Source organism: Podarcis erhardii (genome assembly GCF_964252035.2).
Source record: "Podarcis erhardii genome assembly, chromosome: 14".
Taxonomy (NCBI): Eukaryota; Metazoa; Chordata; class Lepidosauria; order Squamata; family Lacertidae; genus Podarcis; species Podarcis erhardii.
In genome coordinates, this window is record NC_138503.1 from 6869678 (window position 1) to 6888265 (window position 18588).

The following is an 18588-nucleotide window of genomic DNA, read 5'->3' on the forward strand; positions in this document are numbered from 1 at the left end:
CTTCTCGGTAGTGGCGCCCGCCCTGTGGAACGCCCTTCCAGCAGATGTCAAAGCGATAAACAACTACCTGACATTCAGAAGACATCTTAAGACAGCCCTGTTTAGGGAAGTTTTTAACGTGTGATATTTTACTGTATTTTTGGTTTCTATGGAAGCCGCCCAGAGTGGCTGGGGAGGCCCAGCCAGATGGGTGGGGTATAAATAAATAAATAATAATAATAATAATAATAATAATAATAATAATAATTATCATTATCATTATCATTATTACTTCAGACACCTTTTGAAGAGGCAAATTTCCCCCCTAGCCTTTACCTGATCTGTAACCTGGACCCTGGGGTGTTTGTTGTTGTTGTTGTTGTTGTTGTTGTTGTTGTATATTACAGAGTTTTATTTGAGTTATGTATTTTTACTGCTGCTCTGATTGTTTGTACTGATTTTGTTATATATCTATAACATACTGTTTAAGCTATTGTTGGAGGTTTTTATATAACACAATTTAGAAATGGTCTTTTACAGTGGTACCTTGGGTTACATACGCTTCAGGTTACATACGCTTCAGGTTACAGACTCTGCTAACCCAGAAATAGTGCTTCAGGTTAAGAACTTTGCTTCAGGATAAGAACAGAAATTGTGCTCCAGCGGCGCGGCAGCAGCGGGAGGCCCCATTAGCTAAAGTGGTGCTTCAGGTTAAGAACAGTTTCAGGTTAAGTACGGACCTCCGGAACGAATTAAGTACTTAACCTGAGGTACCAGTGTATTTATTTATTATATTGTCATGCTCTCGAAGTAAAAGTTGACAAAGTCAAGTTCCTGATGAATTTTTGAAATACAAATCCTTTAGTTTTTATTTGAGCAGACACCACAAGCACCGTCCTAATGTCAGGATGGAGCATCTTGTAGCGCTGGCCCTCTGCAGTGCAATGCATGTTTTCTTGGGAGTAAGCCCCATTGAACTTGGCAGAACTTACTTGTGAGTAAATGTACACGTTAGCTAAGCACATACTTAGAAAGGCTGTCTGTATCGAACAACAAGGAAGGTTACATTCAGATGTAAATAGTACTTTATTCAAAATTTTTACACAGAATAAGAATACACTCAGATTTCTTGTGGAAAAACCTTGAAGTGTGAACAATTCTGTACTGCACTTATTCCTTTAGAGCAGGGGTTAGCAAATGTTTTCAGCAGGGGGCTGGTCCACTGCCCCTAAGACCTTGTGGGGGACAGGACCATATTTTTTGGGGGGGAAGTGAACAAATTCCTATGCCCCACAAACAACCCAGAGATGCATTTTAAATAAAAGGACACATTCTACTCATGTAAAAACATGCTGATTCCCAGACCGTCCGTGGGCTGGATTCAGAAGGCGATTGGGCCGGATCCGGCCCCCGGGCCTTAGTTTGCCTACGCATGCATTAGAGTACTTTCAGGCCACTCCATAACACAGTTATCAGGGCAATTCACCACAGATTCATGGGCGTAGCCAGGATTTTTGTTAGGGCGGGGGCAGACTTCATATGGGGGGGGCAGAATCTCAGTTAGTTAAGTATATTTCTTGATTTAGGGAAGGCAGCTGCCCCCCCCCCGTCATAATATTATGAACTAGCAGTAAATGTGGATATTTTGTCAAGTTTTGATGACAGGCTCATTCGTACAGTATCATTGTGCATGATACTAAGAACCAAATGGCTGAGAGATCATAACTTCAGATTGTAAGCCAGTCCCCGCCCCCCACCCCAAAAATCTGGTGCTTTCCAGATTTTTTTGGACTAGTCTCCCTTTAGCTTCAGCGTCGTATGTCATTGCTGGATGGGGCTGATGGGAGTTGCAGTCCATAATATCTGGAGAGCACTAGGCGGACTAAGACTGAGGCAAACTTTCGAACTGATTCTCAGCTTCACAGACTTAAAAAAACTGAAGATTTGTATGAGCTGAAACCCTTTTTTCAACTCTTCCTACATGCCAGTTTGCTGCTTCTGTGGCCCTATTTGCACCACAAGAAACCCAGGGCTGGTGTGATGTGGACGAGCATAAATAAGTCTGTGGTTCACTCCTTTCCCACTCCTTCAGCGTGGCTGTGATGAGTCTAGAGAAGCTTTCACTTCTGGTTTTGCTTGTTTGCAGTTTGCTGCTTTGTTAGAATGGACACATTTTGGGTAATATTATTATTTATTTATTTACTTGATTTGTTACCTGCCCTTCACCACAAGGACCTAGGGTGAGTAACAGCAGTATAAAAGCAGTTTATATATATTTTTGTAGCAGTATACAGCTATAAAGACAAGTAAAACCAAGCTGTTTCAACAGAAGTGTAGATTCACCCAAAGAGGTGTGTCCCACAAATAACAACAAAACGCTTACCTGTCAAAGGCCATGGCGCAGAGGTCTGTCTTCAGCATATGCCAAAAGCTATGCAAGGAAGATGCTCAGATGCACCTCTGTGTGGAGCGAGAGCCACAATCTAAGGGCTGCCACATAGAATGTCTCTTCCTGGCTACCATTCCTTACACTTCTGAAGGTGATGAAACTACCAAAAGAGCCCCACAGCCCCTCTGATCTTCACACCAAAGAGGATCTGTAGGGATGGAGAAGGTCTTTCAGATATTTGGGGCCTAAGTCATTTAGGCTTTTAAGCACCTGTTGTTGTTGGGTTGTGTTTTTTTTAAAAAAAGGTTTTTTAAATGAGACACTTGAAACCAGTTTTATTGTGTTGGGCAAAATGACAAGCTGCTGTCCATCTGAACTGGAAGCAAAAGCTTCCAAACCTGCCCTTGTGGCTGTGGCAAAGAGGAGCCTGATGCTCACCTAGGCTTGCTCCTGTCATGCTAGGCTGTGATTTAGCATTGATGTCTGAACAGGACGTCCGTGTGTATCTCCAAACAGTAGCATGAAGCAGAAGGTGGTGGTGGGGTTTGAGAATCAAGATACAGGCAGAGGAGCAGAGGTGGGAGTAGTGATGGAGGAACTGGTGCTCCCTGCTCTTCATGACACCAAACTTTGTACTAGTCACATTGGAACAGTGAGAGATGCTTACATCTTTTGCAAGCAACAAAGCAAGACCAAATAAAGCCCAACTGGAGGAGCCATGATGTCGAATTGAGAACGGAGAAAGTCAACAGACAGAGGATGACTAGGTTGGTTTTTGCTTTGGCTCATTTATAAGAGGTGGTGGACTTATCCCAGTTTGAACACCTTCATGGCAGGCCAAGCTCAGGGGTTTCACAGTAGCAGCCTGAGTCTTGAGGATGACCAACTCCTTGTTACTTGCAAGTGACATTTTTTCTGCCTTCACGTAAGTTGAAGAAAACATGACGTTGATGCTTTTATCACTTGCTGGTGGTGCTGGGGAAACAATTGTAGGTTCTTCAGGAGCCTTTGTTTAAGTAATGACCTTTGTTCATCGCAAGCAAGATATTATCTACTCAATGGGTTCCTGTTTTGTTTTGTTTTGTTAAACCCAAACCCTCAAATTCCAGTTACATGGATGCATTTTCTGGTTGCCGTGGACAGTTAAGCTTTTGCAAAACAACTTTCAGTTCACTAAAAGTCAAAGCTTGGAGATGGGAGTTCGAATCTAAAAAGATCTATGAACTTGATTGTTGATTTTGGGCAAGACAGTGTCTTTGACTCAGAGTTTCTCATGAGGTATTCATTGTTTTATTTTACGTAGATGGTTGTAGGAGTAGAAAAGTTGCATCTTATTGTGCTTCCTCAAGCAATTATCGCTGGGCCAGAAGAAGGAAGGTCCTCTCTCCCTAGCAGCAAGGAGTGGGGCTGCGCTGCTGCTGGGGAAGCTCACCTAAATAGCCCCTCATGCCTTCTTTTCGGCTGCTCTGCCCCTCCCTCCACTGTCTTTTCTTCTCCTTCCTCACTGATGCTGCTGCAACCTGGTGAGCTCCTTGTTTGCAGAGTATTGTAATCCACGCTGCCAGGAATGTGCTGTGTTGTCAGTGCATTCTGCTTGGCTCCTGTTGTGCAGGGAAACATTAAGCTGTTGATACTGAGTAGAGGCAGCCTCTGTTGACTTAATATATTATATGGCGTACAGTGTGTGTGTGTGTGTGTGTGTGTGTGTGTGTGTGTGTGTGTGTTTTAAAGAATGTAAGAAGAGCCTGGGTGCTGGATCAACCCAAAGGGGGTTCATCTAGTCTAGGGGTCAGCAACCTTTTTCAGCCATGGGCCGGCCCACCGTCCCTCAGACCATGTGATGGGCCGGACTATTTTTTTTGGGGGGGGGGATGAACGAATTCCTATGCCCCACAAATAACCCAGAGATGCATTTTAAATAAAAGCACACATTCTACTCATGTAAAAACACCAGGCAGGCCCCACAAATAACCCAGAGGTGCATTTTAAATAAAAGCACACATTCTACTCATGTAAAAACACCAGGCAGGCCCCACAAATAACCCAGAGGTGCATTTTAAATAAAAGCACACATTCTACTCATGTAAAAACACCAGGCAGGCCCCACAAATAACCCAGAGGTGCATTTTAAATAAAAGCACACATTCTACTCGTGTAAAAAAATGCCAATTCCCAGACCTTCCATGGGCTGGATTGAGAAGGCAACTGGGCCACATCCAGCCCACGGGCCTTAGGTTGCCTACCCCTGATCTCGTCTTAGCATCCTTTTCTCACAGTGGCCAACCAGATGCCCCCAAAGGGAAGCCAATAGGTAGGACATGGGCGCATGAACCCTCTCCGACCCCCTTTTCTCCAGTATTCAAAGTATTCAGAGGCATTTACTGCCTTTGACTATGGAGGCAGAACATGGCCATAATGGCTTGTAGCCATTGAGAGCCTTATTGTCCTCGATGAATTTGTCTAAACCATGGGTTCCCAAACTCTGATCCACAAGCCTCGTTCAGGTGGTCCATGGTGTATCTGTGGATTTGTGACTGAAGATGGTAGACAGCACATCATCACATTAAATACCTGTGCTGATTTCTTATTTTTATTGTTTCTTTTATTATTATTTATGTGGAATAATGTGTGTGTATGTGAAAGAGAGAAGTGATTAATTGACACCTTATTTTCAGTCGCCCCTGCTGGCTGGCTGGTTGGCTGGTTGGTGACTTGTTCTACTTCTATAGTTGAGGGTGAAGGTCAGCTCCCTTTCCCTTTGTACCCCACCAAAGCAAATTACAGTTGTGTTTGGCTGCTTTGACCTCTTCCCCTCCAGAAATGGATGGTGGTGGTTGTTGTTTGATTGGGGGCCTTCTTTACAGTGGCTTCCTCCTTTGAGGAGTCCTCTGGTTGCCTTTGTTACAGGCGACTCCCCACTTACATGGGGGTTATGTTCCGGTGCATAAGTGGAAAACATGTAAACACACTTTCAATGCCCTCTCTCCCACTCTCTCTCCAATCCAGATCAAAAATACTGTACCAAAAATATCCACAACTGGAACTGAAGCTGTGGGGCCAGCAGGAGGCTGGAGGATGTGCAGAAAGCAAAGCCCTGCTGCGCCTCCAGTCTCCTCTCCGCTCTCACTGAAGTCTTCTTCGGGCTGCAGGGAGGGTTTCCTCTTGAGCTAGCTACAGGACTCTCCAGCTCTCTCCCTCCATTTCCTGGTATGAATTAAATTACAGTACAGGAGACTCCCCACTTATGTGGGGGTTACGTTCCGGCCCCTTGTGCACATAAGTGATATATGTTTAAGTGGGGTGCACCCCACTGCACCTCCAGCTTGCAAGGAGACCCTCCCTGGAGCTCAAAGGGGGCGTCCTCCTTGGGCTCTGGGGAGGGTCTCCTCACAAGCTGGAGGTGCTGTGGGGCTTGGTTGAACCTCCCCCCCCCTTCTGGGTTTCATGCGTAACCAAACCAAAAGCCTCCCCAAATCTCCTGCTGCTGACACCTCCGAAATGCCTTTTTGCCTGCCAACTTCTCAGCCTCATGAGACCAGCACTGACCCTCCTCACTGCCCCCTAAGCAACTCCCATCTTCCAACATCCCTCCACTCTGGTGCCTCTGCTTCTGAAGCTACCCTCACAAAGCATTCTCTGTCCACCCTGCGAGGCTCCCTCAGCTGGTACCTGCCACCAGGCCACTTCCGAGTCCCAATAGTGCTTCGTGTCCAGCAGGGCCACCACTAGGACCAAAACAAGGCCTAGCCAGGGCACCCGATTGATGTTTGATGATTCAGCAGTAAACAGCGGGTTTTCCCAGGGAAAGCGGTGGGACAATACTAAAACCTCTAGGACCCATGACTAGAAAAGTGTCGGTGAGCCCTGAGTCAGGCCATTTATCTGTTTAGCTTTGTATTGTTCACACTGACAGGCAGTAGTGGCTCTCTAGGGTTTCAGATGATGAACATCCCCTAACCAGCCATCCATCCATACCTACCTACCTACCTACCTACCTACCTACCTAGAGATGCCACGGAAGATTAAACCCTTTGTGGCATCACAGTCATGACCACTCCTCTCCCTTTCTGCAGTTCACGCTCCTTGAAGGGGATAATCAAAGTTCTGTGGAGCTCCATTGAAGGTTTATCAGGGAATAGCAGGTGTTAGAAATGTTTCTGCTGCAGTTTCCTTTGCACCCCCGGCACAGTACAGGACAGCATGGTATTGTCACATCCCTGAATCTGATATTGCAAGTGGAATTGATAAGAGGTGCATGGCAAGTTGGCGCCTGGATCAAAGTAGCCCAGCCTCCCCCAGCCTGGCAGCCCCCAGATGGCAGTGGTGGTCCAGTACATGTGGTTGGGGTAGGCTGTGGTCGCCTGATGAAAGAGCCCCCTCTCAAGCCGTGTGTTGATTGCATGTTCTTTGCGTGATTGCTCAGTTGCTGCCCCCTGTGTGTTGCTGAGTGTGTGGTGTGGAGGCCTTCTCTTGCCCCTTGGAGAATGACCCACATGCCAGCCGTGTGCCACCCCTATCCCCATGCTCGATCTTGCTGCCTTCTCTCCCCCACCCCCCAGCTGATGCATCTGTCCATGTGGTGATCTGATGCTTGCTCATCAGTAAAGGTCATGGCCGAGTCCCTGGGCAGAGTAGGGGCTCTGCTTCCTTCTCACCAGCTGCTCTGCTGCCCATGAGAGAAATAGGTTAGGCACCAAATGGACAGATGGAGGGGCAGCTTTGAGGCAGCAGACAGCTGGTTTAACCCACTGGGGGAACACGCCCCCCCCCGGTCTCTCTGTGTTTGGGTGCTTGCTGTTTTCTCCCGAGCAGGAGCAGCCATGCAACTTCCATGCAACTTTGCTCTGAAGAAGCAGGCAGACCTTCAGCAAGCAGTGTTGTCCAAGACAGTTCCTTCCTACACAGCAGCCTGGGCATGGAGGCTGCTTCTGTCTGTAGCACCCTTGACACATTTCCATTTAAAAAGCAAACTGGACAGAGGTGACTTGATAGAGTTTCATTAATTTTTTTTGGGGGGGGGAGTTTTCCCCCTCTCCCCTCTGCCTAGTGCTAGAACCCCCTGAGTCCACACAGTGAAATTAACCAGCAGCCAAATTGGGGCAGACCATATATAAAGAGTTTTGTTTAATTGTATGTGTAATATAAATTATCCATATAAATAATTTATGGAATTACGGGATTAGGATGGTGAATTCACAGCAGGGTTGGTGGATGAATCATGGTTGTAAGGTAAGAACCCTTGACTGGTCTCTCTGGGAAATAGGGTGCAGGAGGCTTTGACTTGATCCAACAAAACATTTGATCCAACAAACCACTTCTCGTGATTGAGGTGGGGAAAAGGATCTCCCCCCACCCGGGGTGTGTGGTGTGTTTTGGATCCCTGGAAATTAAACTCGGGATTGGAAGCAGCAGCCTGATTTCATGAGGAAGTCGGCTGAGACTGACTGACTGATGACCACCTAGATGTTGTATTAAAGGCCTAAAGCAGCCACTTCCCCAACGTGGTACCCTCCAGATGTTAGGGGCCACAGCTCTTACCAATTAGCCAGCAAAGCCAATGGGCAGGATTGACGGTGGAGGGTTGGGATCCAAAACATCGTGGAGGCTGAGGAAGGTGGACACAGGCAGAGGAGAAGGGACAATATTGTGTAATAAACCTGTACAGAAGGAGAGCCAGCCTACCCCACCCTCCCTGCTTTCCTGTCTGAATGCGAAGCTTTTGGGATTAAAGAGGCCAGAGATTTGACAGGAAAGTTGAGCTTTTGAGAGGCACGCTATCAGGTGGGAAAGAAGTGTCAAAGCAGGATGCCTTGACTTCCAGTGTGTTTCTGGGTCCAATTCAAGGAGCTCATGTTCAAAGCCCCAAATGACATAGCCCCAAATATCTTAAAGGCCACCTCCTTCCTTACAGACAGTCTCGGGTGTTAAGAGGGGCCTGGTTGGTCGTACCGCCTCTCTCAGAAGTTTGGGGGGATGTCCAAGGGAGGGCTTTCTCTTTGGCAGCCCCTAAGTTGTGGAGCTCCCCACAGAGATGCTCCTGGCTTCCTCACTATACGGATGTTACACCTGTGTCACTTAAGCTGTGTGTTTTCAGGGCCCGCCCTATTCTTGTGCACGTAACATGTTTTAACCGTTTTTAATTCTGAATTTGTAACCTGCCCTAAGACCCACTGGTGTAGGGCAGGGAATAAATTTATTAATGGTAATAGTAATAAGTAGGCATTGTGGTAAGGCTTTCCAAAGCGCAAGTGGGCTGCTCACAGGCAATTTTGGAAGAGTGGGAAGTGGGGGCAGAAAGCAAGCCTGTGGCAGAGAAACTTGGAAGCAGGAGGAAGGGTCTGTGCTGAGTGCCGAAGAGGACAGGCAGTGACTGAGGAAGACTTGATATTATAGTCTGCCTTTTGAGCAGCAGAGCTTGCCTCTGAAAGCCATATTGTGTAACTGTGTGTGGTTTGTAATGCAAGCCGGCCAGCAAGCGCCAGGTTCCTGCAGCGGTTGTTGCTGCCACCTCCAGATGGGAAAACACGTGGATCCTATTTCTGAATAGTGGGACTTCACTGGTGCTGGGTTAACAGGTGTTCAGTACCTCCTGGCATTAGCTCTTAACATTTGCCAGGGAAAGATTGGTGTTTGGTTGCGTCTATATCAGGAGCGGTTTTTCTGTTAAGTCTTGAGATGTCATGCAGATTGGTTGGCCGCTAAATGAGGTAAAATGCAGCATTTGGGTTCTTGATTATTGACAAAGGTTGTGCTGCTATAAATCTTTAAATAAACCTGCAGAAATAATGACGGTGAATATTAACTTTGTGTTTTCTTTTTCCTTCACTCTCTAGCAAAACTGTACAATCTAAGGTGGACTGCATTTTGGTAAGTAGCCTTGAAACCAAAGTTGCTTTCATATTCACCTAGTTTGTGCAGGGGCTGAGCCTCCACCGCTTCCAACTCTGTCGTACGCTGCCAGCTTCTTTTAAATAACCCAGGCTGGGAAGCTTGAAATGGAAAGCTTTCTGTAGCTGACAGGGAGCAAAAGTACCCTCCTCTTGCAGAGTAGGCTTTTGTCTCATCACATGGAAAACAGACCCAGCAGTAAGCTAAAACTAGATCTTTTATTTAACAACACCAGCCCCTACTTGTTTTATAAGAAGCCAGGAGAAAAAGTGGTGAAAGAGAAACTGAAACTCACAACTCAGTACAGTGGTACCTCAGGTTACATATGCTTCAGGTTACATACGCTTCAGGTTACAGACTCCGCTAACCCAGAAATAGTGCTTCAGGTTAAGAACTTTGCTTCAGGATGAGAACAGAAATTGGGCTCCGGCAGCGCGGCAGCAGCAGGAGGCCCCATTAGCTAAAGTGGTGCTTCAGGTTAAAAACAGTTTCAGGTTAAGTACGGACCTCTGGAACGAATTAAGTACTTAACCTGAGGTACCACTGTAAGGCCATTTTGCTTTCTGGGCCTAGAATCCTGGGAATTGTAATTAGTTAAGGGTGCTGAGAGGGACGTGGGTGGCGCTGTGGTCTAAACCACTGAGCCTCTTGGGCTTGCTGATCAGGTGGTCGTGGTTCGAATCCCCACGACAGGGTGAGCCCCTGTTGTTCGGTCCCTGCTCCTGCCAACCTAGCAGTTTGAAAGCACGCCAAAAAGTGCAAATAGATAAATAGGTACCTCTCTGGCAGGAAGTCAGGGGTCCCTTTACCTTTTACCTTTAAGAGGTTCCAAAACTCTTTGCAGGACCCAACCAGCAACCAGCCAATTTTTTCTCCACCACAGAATGGGCAGGAGGCGCTTGGGCCTTAGTCTTTAGTGGCAGAATTGTGCGCTCTCTCTCTCTCTCTCTCTCTCTCTCTCTCTCTCTCCTGGTTTCTAGCAGTGGAAAGAGAGTAGAGAGCCTTCTCTGATTTGTATATATACATTGATAATGACCACAAATAAAGTGATTTTTTTGTCATCTGGTAACTCAAAGGTTTATCTGGGGCAAAACATGCTGTGTGTGTGTGTGTTTGGTAGAACTCCCTCTTGCACTTTGATGTGCTTTTGAACAGCTCCTGCCAACCTAGCAGTTCGAAAGCACGTAAAAGTGCAAGTAGATAAGTAGGTACCGCTCTGGTGGGAAAGTAAACGGCGTTTCCATGCGCTGCTCTGTTTCGCCATAAGTGGCTTAGTCATGCTGGCCACACGACCCGGAAAAACTGTCTGCAGACAAACATCGGCTCCCTGGTCCTGTAAAGTGAAATGAGCACCGCAACCCCAGAGTCGTCTGTGACTGGACTTAACTGTCAGGGGTCCTTTACCTTTTTTTTTTTTAAAGGGTGCTGAGAGTTTTTAGGAGACCCCAGTTCCCATCACAGTTTCAAGAATACTCCTGGGAAGATGGATTGACTGTTAAACCCATTATAACTCTTAACAACTCTAAGTGCACCCTTAGCAAACTGCACTTCCCAGAAGTCTTTGGGGGAAGCCATGCTTATTATTTTTTAGAAAAAAAGAAACTATTAATTTTCAGAATAAATGCAAAATACAAACAACATCAAACATACTGATACAAAAGTAAAATAAAAAAATTGGAAGACGACTGAATAAGAGAGAAAGGAAGAAAATGGAAAATAATACCCTACATTAATTTGTGTGATGCATCTTTTACAATCACAATCCAAGGCACCTAGAAAACATTTTATCCTAATCTTCTAAAATATATACAGTGGTACCTCGCAAGACGAATGCCTCATAAGACGAAAAACTCGCAAGACGAAAGAGTTTTTCGTTTTTTGAGTTGCTTCGCAAGACGAATTTCCCTATGGGCTTGCTTCGCAAGACGAAAACGTCTTGCAAGTTTGTTTCCTTTGTCTTGCAAGTTCCTTTTTCTTAAAACCGTGCATTCAGGGGGTGCAGTTGCGACTTGACTTCAAGGAGCAACTCATAGTACGTGGTGTGGTAGTCTTTTTTGAGGTTTTTGAAGACTTTGGTGATTTTTGAAGCTTTTCCAAAATCCGTGCGTCGCAAGACGAAAAAATTGCAAGACGAGAAAACTCGCAGAACGAATTAATTTCGTCTTGCGAGGTACCACTGTACTCTCCACAAACCTAATGGGACCATTGTTCAGTCTCTGTGATATATATCAAATATATAGACTAAATAGTATAAAAATGATCTGATTTAGATTCTCTCCTAGTTACTTTTCTTTGATATGTAAGGCGTTTAGAGAGAGCTAGACTGTGATTTAATTTGTTGGCAGCTGCCCAGATTGGCAGGGGTGACCCAGTCAGATGGACGGCATATAAATAATGTAGTAGTAGTTGTTAAGGAAAATTCTGGGTTGAGAGACTACTCAACAGCCCAGCTCCTCGGGGTACCAGTCCCCCGCGGGTCCATGCGGTCAGTAAACGTAGGAAATTCCAGACAAGCAATTTGGAGCAAAGCAGCAGTCAGTAGGCTTAGATCCTTTATTGTTGCGCAACAGGTTCAACAGCAGCAAGTGAACCCAGAGCATGGGGCAACATTGACTTTTAAAACTTCCCACCACATCCCAGAATACACTTTGCACAGCATCATTGATACATCATCTTTACATCACTGACGTGTCACCAAAGGGAGGGGTAGACAGGGGTTACACTAGTTCAACCTTGGCAAACATGTCCAGACAAGTCCTTGGTCCAAGATTAGCATAGGCAAAACATGTCAGGGCAAGACCCAGGTATAAGATTAGCATAGGCAAACACCTCTGAAGTCCCATCACCAAAAGTGCAATAGAACTTCCTTTGCATGTCCGAACCCTTATGCAAGACTGGTGATGGGATTACCGGTAGGTTTTCCTTGGCCAACAATCAGCTCAGCAATTGTCACTTCTGGTTACTTCCTGGAGTCCCTTTTTCAAGGGCAAAATAGCATTGGAATGGAAGAAACTGGCAAAGGAGTTGATTTTATATTACAGTGGTGCCTCGCAAGACGAAAATAATCCGTTCCGCAAGTCTCTTCGTCTAACGGTTTTTTTGTCTTGCGAAGCAACCCTATTAGCGGTTTAGCGGCTAAGAGGCTATTAGCGGCTTAGCGGCTTAGGAAAAGGGGGGGGAGCGGGAAAAATCGCAAGACTCGCAAGACGTTTTCGTCTTGCGAAGCAAGCCCATAGGGAAATTCGTCTTGCGAAGCGCATCGAAAAACGGAAAACCCTTTCGTCTAGCGGGTTTTTCGTCTTGCGAGGCATTCGTCTTGCGGGGCACCACTATATTTTTAAAGCTAGGTAACTTCCCTGAGCTGTCAAGTTGAAAGGATACATTCAGGCATAATATTTGTAACATTTTACAACTTTAAAGATGTGCCCTCCCCCGTAATTTCCGTAACATAGTAGTAGTAGTAGTAGTAGTAGTAGTAGTAGTATATCCCAAACTCTACCCAACCAATAATCAACCAAGGGAAGTGAGCAAGATTTCCATTGACAGTCTATTGACATTCATGCCACCACTAGTAATAGAAATACCAGTTTCTTATGAGATACTGTGGGATTTGTATTGCTTTTTATCCAAAGCAAGGCCAAGACTGGATCTGGTATTAGTGATTGATCTATGATTTGAGGGACAATGCTAAAAACCTTTATCCAAACACTATGTAAAACTTCACATTCCCACCACATATGAATATATGTTCCTATAGTATTACTGCCTCACCAGCATAGTGAAGAGATGTTTGTATTGATTTCTGAAAGCCATGCCGGAGTCCGATACCGCCTAAGTATTGTTTTTAGAGTGGATTCTTGAATCCTAGAAGATAGTAGTTTTCAATGGAACATTTACTCAAATTTGAACCTACTCATGTTCATCAATGTGAAATTTAAGGTCACCATCCCAGGATATCCTAAGTTGCTGGGAAGAGCCCATTGCCTAGCTTATTAGCAACTTGTAAATATTGGATACCAAACCTTTAAAATTCAGAGATATTTGAGCAACTAAGGGTTCAAAAGTAGAGAAAGTAAACAATCCCCCTTACAAGGTAGAGATTTAGCATACGTAGTAATTTGAATTAACTGTGGTGTATTTCCAATCTTTTCCTTTAGGGTAGACATGGAAGGATGACTATTAGGTATAATATACAGTGGTGCCCCGCAAGACGAACGCCTCGCAAGACGGAAAACCCACTAGACGAAAGGGTTTTCCGTTTTGGAGGCGCTTCGCTAAACGAATTTCCCTATGGGGTTGCTTCGCAAGACGAAAAAATCTTGCGAGTTCCCGCAGGTTTTTTTCGCTCCCCCCCCTTTCCTAAGCCGCTAAGCCACTTATCAGCTGTTCCGCTGATAAGCCGCCTCTCAGCTGATCGCTAAAAGCCGCTAGACCGCTAATAGCGCTAATCCGCTAAGCTGTCAATGGGCTTGCTTCGCAAGACGAAAAAACCGCTAGACGAAGAGAATCGCGGAACGGATTCTTTTCGTCTTGCGAGGCACCACTGTACTTAATTCTATAAATTCCTGCTGCCTTCCATTCTTTATATTGTACATATTTATCTGTAAGGCAGAATGATGGGTGGTCCAGTACGGGAATTAAAGGGGATGTAGGCAGAGCTAAATGTGAAAAGTGTTTAAAGTGGTATGATACCGATTTAAATGTATAGAGCAGATGGGGCCTAAAAGATTGAGGACACAATAAATTTAGAGAAGAGTTCTGTATTGATTGCTGAAATTGAAACCATAGCAGTTTAGCTGTAATTACATTTTGTGCAAAAATATACACTCTTTGCTACTGACTGTGAACTCTGTTAAAAATTCTGTATTTAGCAAGAAGTTGAGAAGTTTACAGATCTACAGAAACTCTACCTCTACCTTCAGCTGCCTTCTGGTCCTAGCAATGGAGAGAAAAGGTATGTATGTGTCAGAATAGTCATATAATTCACATTTGCTGCCTAATTTCCTGGTGTTTGGTGTGACAGATGTTTTGTTGAAAGGCTGCTGAGGAAGTTGGAAAGACAAAGAAGTCTGTACCTTGTGGCAGTCTGGCTGTGGCTCTGTCCCACTGCCCAGGACCAGACCTCATCATTGGGGTGGGGTTAGGGTATTAGGCATGATAGAAAAGTGGGGTGACCAGCTCCCTCTCCTTGCTGTCCCTGCCATTGTGGGTGGTGATAACTTTTTGTTCATTAGATATTATCTTTCTCTTCCTTTGATATCTCAAAAGTACACCTATATTTGAGGTGTTGGCAACAGGCAAAATTGCAGAAAGCAGATTGGTTAAGAGTCCAGGTGATCTATTGAAATTGGAACCTCCATGGAACCCGAGTCTGCCAGTCTGTCCTTTCTCTGCTTTGGATTCAGTACACATTGGATGGTAATATCGCAATAATAAAAGTCGTCCTAATTGACCCTCTTTTCTTCTGGCTCAGCGATCAGCTGTCTGTGTCATCCAGCCGCGCCCAGCAAATGCACGCCTTCTCCTGGATCCGTAACACCTTAGAGGAGCACCCGGAGACATCCCTCCCCAAGCAGGAGGTGTATGATGAGTACAAGTGAGTGTTTTCAAACGTATTGTGGGGAGGTGGGTTTACTTGTGCACTGGGAGAATATCAAGGAGGAGGGTGTCCCTGATTAAACAATGAAATACTTACTTGTGCTGCAAAGCAGAACAGCACTGCACAAAGCCGGGCAAGGGGAGCCCTCTTGAATAGTGGAGGGCAGGGGTCGGCAACGGTTTTTGAGGCCGAGCTGGTCCACTCCCTGGCAGACCTATCGGTGGGCTGGAGTGTGCGCACCTGTGCGCTCAAGCTATTTCCAGTGCTCTTCCGGGTCGGAAGAGCGTATGCACATGGACGCTTCTCTGTCCCGCGTACGCTATTTTTGGCACTCTTCCAACCTGGAAGTCGGTCCCCGCGGCGAGAAAAAAAATGGCACTGTGAAAAAAGCATGGAATCCCCACACCAATCCACGGAACTCACTGCTACCGCACACTCGCCTAGGCATCAGCAGTGATGGGCAGAGCATGGCATGTGTGTGGCAGCAGCACCCTTCCCAGCTGTCTGAGACCACACTTTGCTTTTCTTCATGGGCAGGCCGGCCCTCCTGCTAGGTTCTGTCTCACTAGGAGAGTTGCACAGGCAATGGCAGAATTGCTCGTTCAGCTTTCAGGTTCAGTGTGCTGGCAAACGTAGCCGAGCGTCTCTCCTCCCGTGGCTTTGTAAATTATTAATCCCCGTTGTACGGCCTATAAAAGTGATCCCTTGACCCACAAAGGCTGCATGGTAGATGGCCGAGGCAACAGTGCTGGCGTGTGTGTGAACCAAAGGGCAACAGTAAAAGCTATTTGAGTGCCGAAATGTACTAGATGGAAGTGGGGTTCTTGTCTGGGCACGGGAAGTGTTTCATGCCTTCTGCTTTATGCATAGCACAGTATTAGCTGCTCGTATTTTCAAAATCATTTGCTGCTTCCCACATAAGGTGATGGTTGTCACACCCTAAGCTGTGCACAGCACTTCTGCACTCGCTAGTCCGGCATGAAATTCTTCCCCCTTTTAAAGGCAGCCCTGTGGGTTCTGCCGTGCCCTTTCCCTTCTGCTCGAAGGCTTTCCCAAGGAAACCCCCAGAGGGGGTCCCCATTACAGGTGTGTCTCAGATGTGGTCCTCAGCAGCTGAGGAAAGCTGCCTCTTAGATTCTCCCCTGGAAAGGTCACATCCGGGCTGTGTGGGCAGGCGATGATGGGCGCTGCAGTATCCTGCCTCCACTGTTAACTTGAACTGCCACTCCTGCCTGTTTCCTGCTGCACTTCTGAAGAGAAGGGAGGACTTTTGGGGACAGGTTATAGCTTAGTAGTAGAGTGCGGGCTTTGCAGGTGGAATGACCCAAGGAACTTGTTTGGCTAGGGATGATGGGAGCTGGAGTCCTGCAGCATGTTGGACCATAGGTTCGTCATCCCTGGTTTAAAAGATGCATACTGCTTTTCCAGAAAGTAGTCTAAAGCACTTTGGAGCTGATTGACTCAACATAGATGGCCCTCATTTTGATCCTGTGACTGATCCCCTGGTTTTTTTTTGGGGGGGGGGTTGGTTGCTTATCACTGGAGGGGCTGTAGCTGAATGAATGACAGAGCACATGCTTTGTGTGCTGAAGGTTGTAAGTTCAGTTCCCGGCACTCCCAGTTGGCAGGCAGCTTTCTGTGGCCTAGTCAGAGCATACCACTGACCAGGACTTTGGGGAATTAATAGCTGGACAGTACCATGTTGGCTACCCTGGGTTAGATAGGCCAGTGATTTGGGGACAAGCCAAAGCTATATGGATGGATCAATCTATGGTCTTAGTATATAATGTGCATTAGCAGTCTAAGACAATAGCCAGTTACATCTGGGCAGCATAGTTTCCTCTTTCTAAAAAAGGCTGTGTGTGAATGAGGGATAGAACAGGCTTGTGCTTTTTTTTGCTTGGCTTTAGCCAATTCCAGTCCTTCTTAATGCAGGAGGAGGAAGCTTCCTACCTGCAAGTCTTATGTACAGGTATTACAAAACAAGTCTTATGTACAGGTATTACAAAAGACTGACTAGAGTCTTTGGAATATGTACTGGCCAGGAATCAAAGATCACACAGGAAATGTTGAATTGTTTGTTCATCTGAAAACTTTTGTAGGCTGTCGGAGGAGCACCGTTTGGAAAACTTGTTTTGCTTTCTTGTCCAAACGTGGTGCAACATTTGTGAAAATTATACTTATAAAATATGAAAGGGGGTGGGTGGGATCAGACCTGTTACTTAGGGACACTTACCCATTATATGCAAGCGTCTTTGAGATGAACAGAACCTCTCCAAACTGAGACAATGGGCTGTGAAATTGCAAATGTAATTTAGTGTAAACAGGTGTAAAGTGATGCACATTGGTCATTAGAGGGGGGGGAAATCTTTGTTTCACAGTTATTCTGCTGGGGTCTCTGATGGTGACTGACCAGGAACAAGATCTTGGGGTTGTAGGGGATAGCTTGATGAAGGTGTCAGTCCCGTGTTTGGCAGCTGTGAAAAAGTTGATCCAGGAAGGGAATAGACTTCCAGGACTTCTGGGGAGGAAGATGGCAGACTAGACATCTCTTGCAAGATAATTATGTGGTGATTAAAGGTAGCCAACCCATAAGTCTTGGTTGTCACTCTCTCTCTGGGAAGACAGAGAGAACGGAAAATAACATCTGATTCTCTGAAAAAGCAGCTTTCCATGCTGGGAGACTGAGAAGTTTTGAGGGACCCAACAGGGGTGAGTAACCTAGACCAGAGGAACTGCTCAAACACCTCATAGTAGTCCTGAGAGTGAGTCCTTAGGGCGTAAGGCCAGCAAAAGCTCCATTTATTTTAATTAATTTTGAGACTGTTAGAAATTATAACTGACGTGATGGTTGAAATTTGAGTCTGGAATGTGAACTGATTCCTGGCTTAAGAAGAGACAATCATTAAATAGTTGAATGCAAAACAGAAAGCATGTTTTAATTCTTTGTGTCTAAGAAAGATTCTAAACGGTTAAGGGGTGTTCCAACTGTTAGAACTCTTTATTTTGTTTTATTTTTAACCTTTCGTTCCTCTGGTGAAAGTGCTGGCTGCAAAAGTTAAACTAGTTTATCTATGCCACTGTGGGAAAAGAATGTGGTCTGGAGATAAGGAGACTATGATCTTAAGGTGGAGAGTGTGGATTGTTAATAAAACCAAGAACACTCACTATGGCAGAAACACTGTTGGGCACCCCATTGACTGCTGGCATCATGCAGCAACTACTAGATGAACAATTAAAAGAAATCAGGGCTGAGATGGATAACATGGTGAATGAAAATGGAACAGATAAATAATGTGGTTAAAGAAGACACAGAACCTTTGGATAATAATACTGATAAAGGACTGTAAGAACAGGAGCGTGGAATGGTAGAGCTGAAGGCAGAAGATGATGAAATGGAAAGGACCTTCACACAGGTGACTGGAGCAGTGAAATAGTCATGTAGTGGAGTTACGATGTTGGAGGAGTGGAAAGAAACCATGGACAGAGAGATTAAGAAATATTCTGAGCTGGCACAGGAAACAGCTGAGATGAAAAGGATTTTGTGTACAATTTGGAGTGAATTTAGAGGAAAATGCTACCAATCCTCTAGCGACTTTCCTGGGAAAAGAATGGAAGAAGAGGAAATGGAAGGAACTTTTTTTTTTCTAATCTAGGTTGGAAATCACAGCCATCAGAAAATGGGATCAGAAGATGTGGAACTAGGTGTGAATTAATGAATCTACAATTAGTA

General features: G+C 45.5%; 1 protein-coding gene across 1 annotated transcript in view; it reads left to right on the forward strand.

Moving 5' to 3' along the window:
- RFX7 (regulatory factor X7) overlaps nucleotides 1-18588 on the forward strand; it is a 46562-nt gene that overhangs the window by 12467 nt on the left and 15507 nt on the right. The window contains exons 2-4 of the mRNA XM_081838683.1: nucleotides 9202-9235; nucleotides 14128-14210; nucleotides 14730-14852. Coding sequence (XP_081694809.1) covers nucleotides 9202-9235; nucleotides 14128-14210; nucleotides 14730-14852 — 240 coding nt within the window. The remainder of the gene's footprint in view (nucleotides 1-9201; nucleotides 9236-14127; nucleotides 14211-14729; nucleotides 14853-18588) is intronic.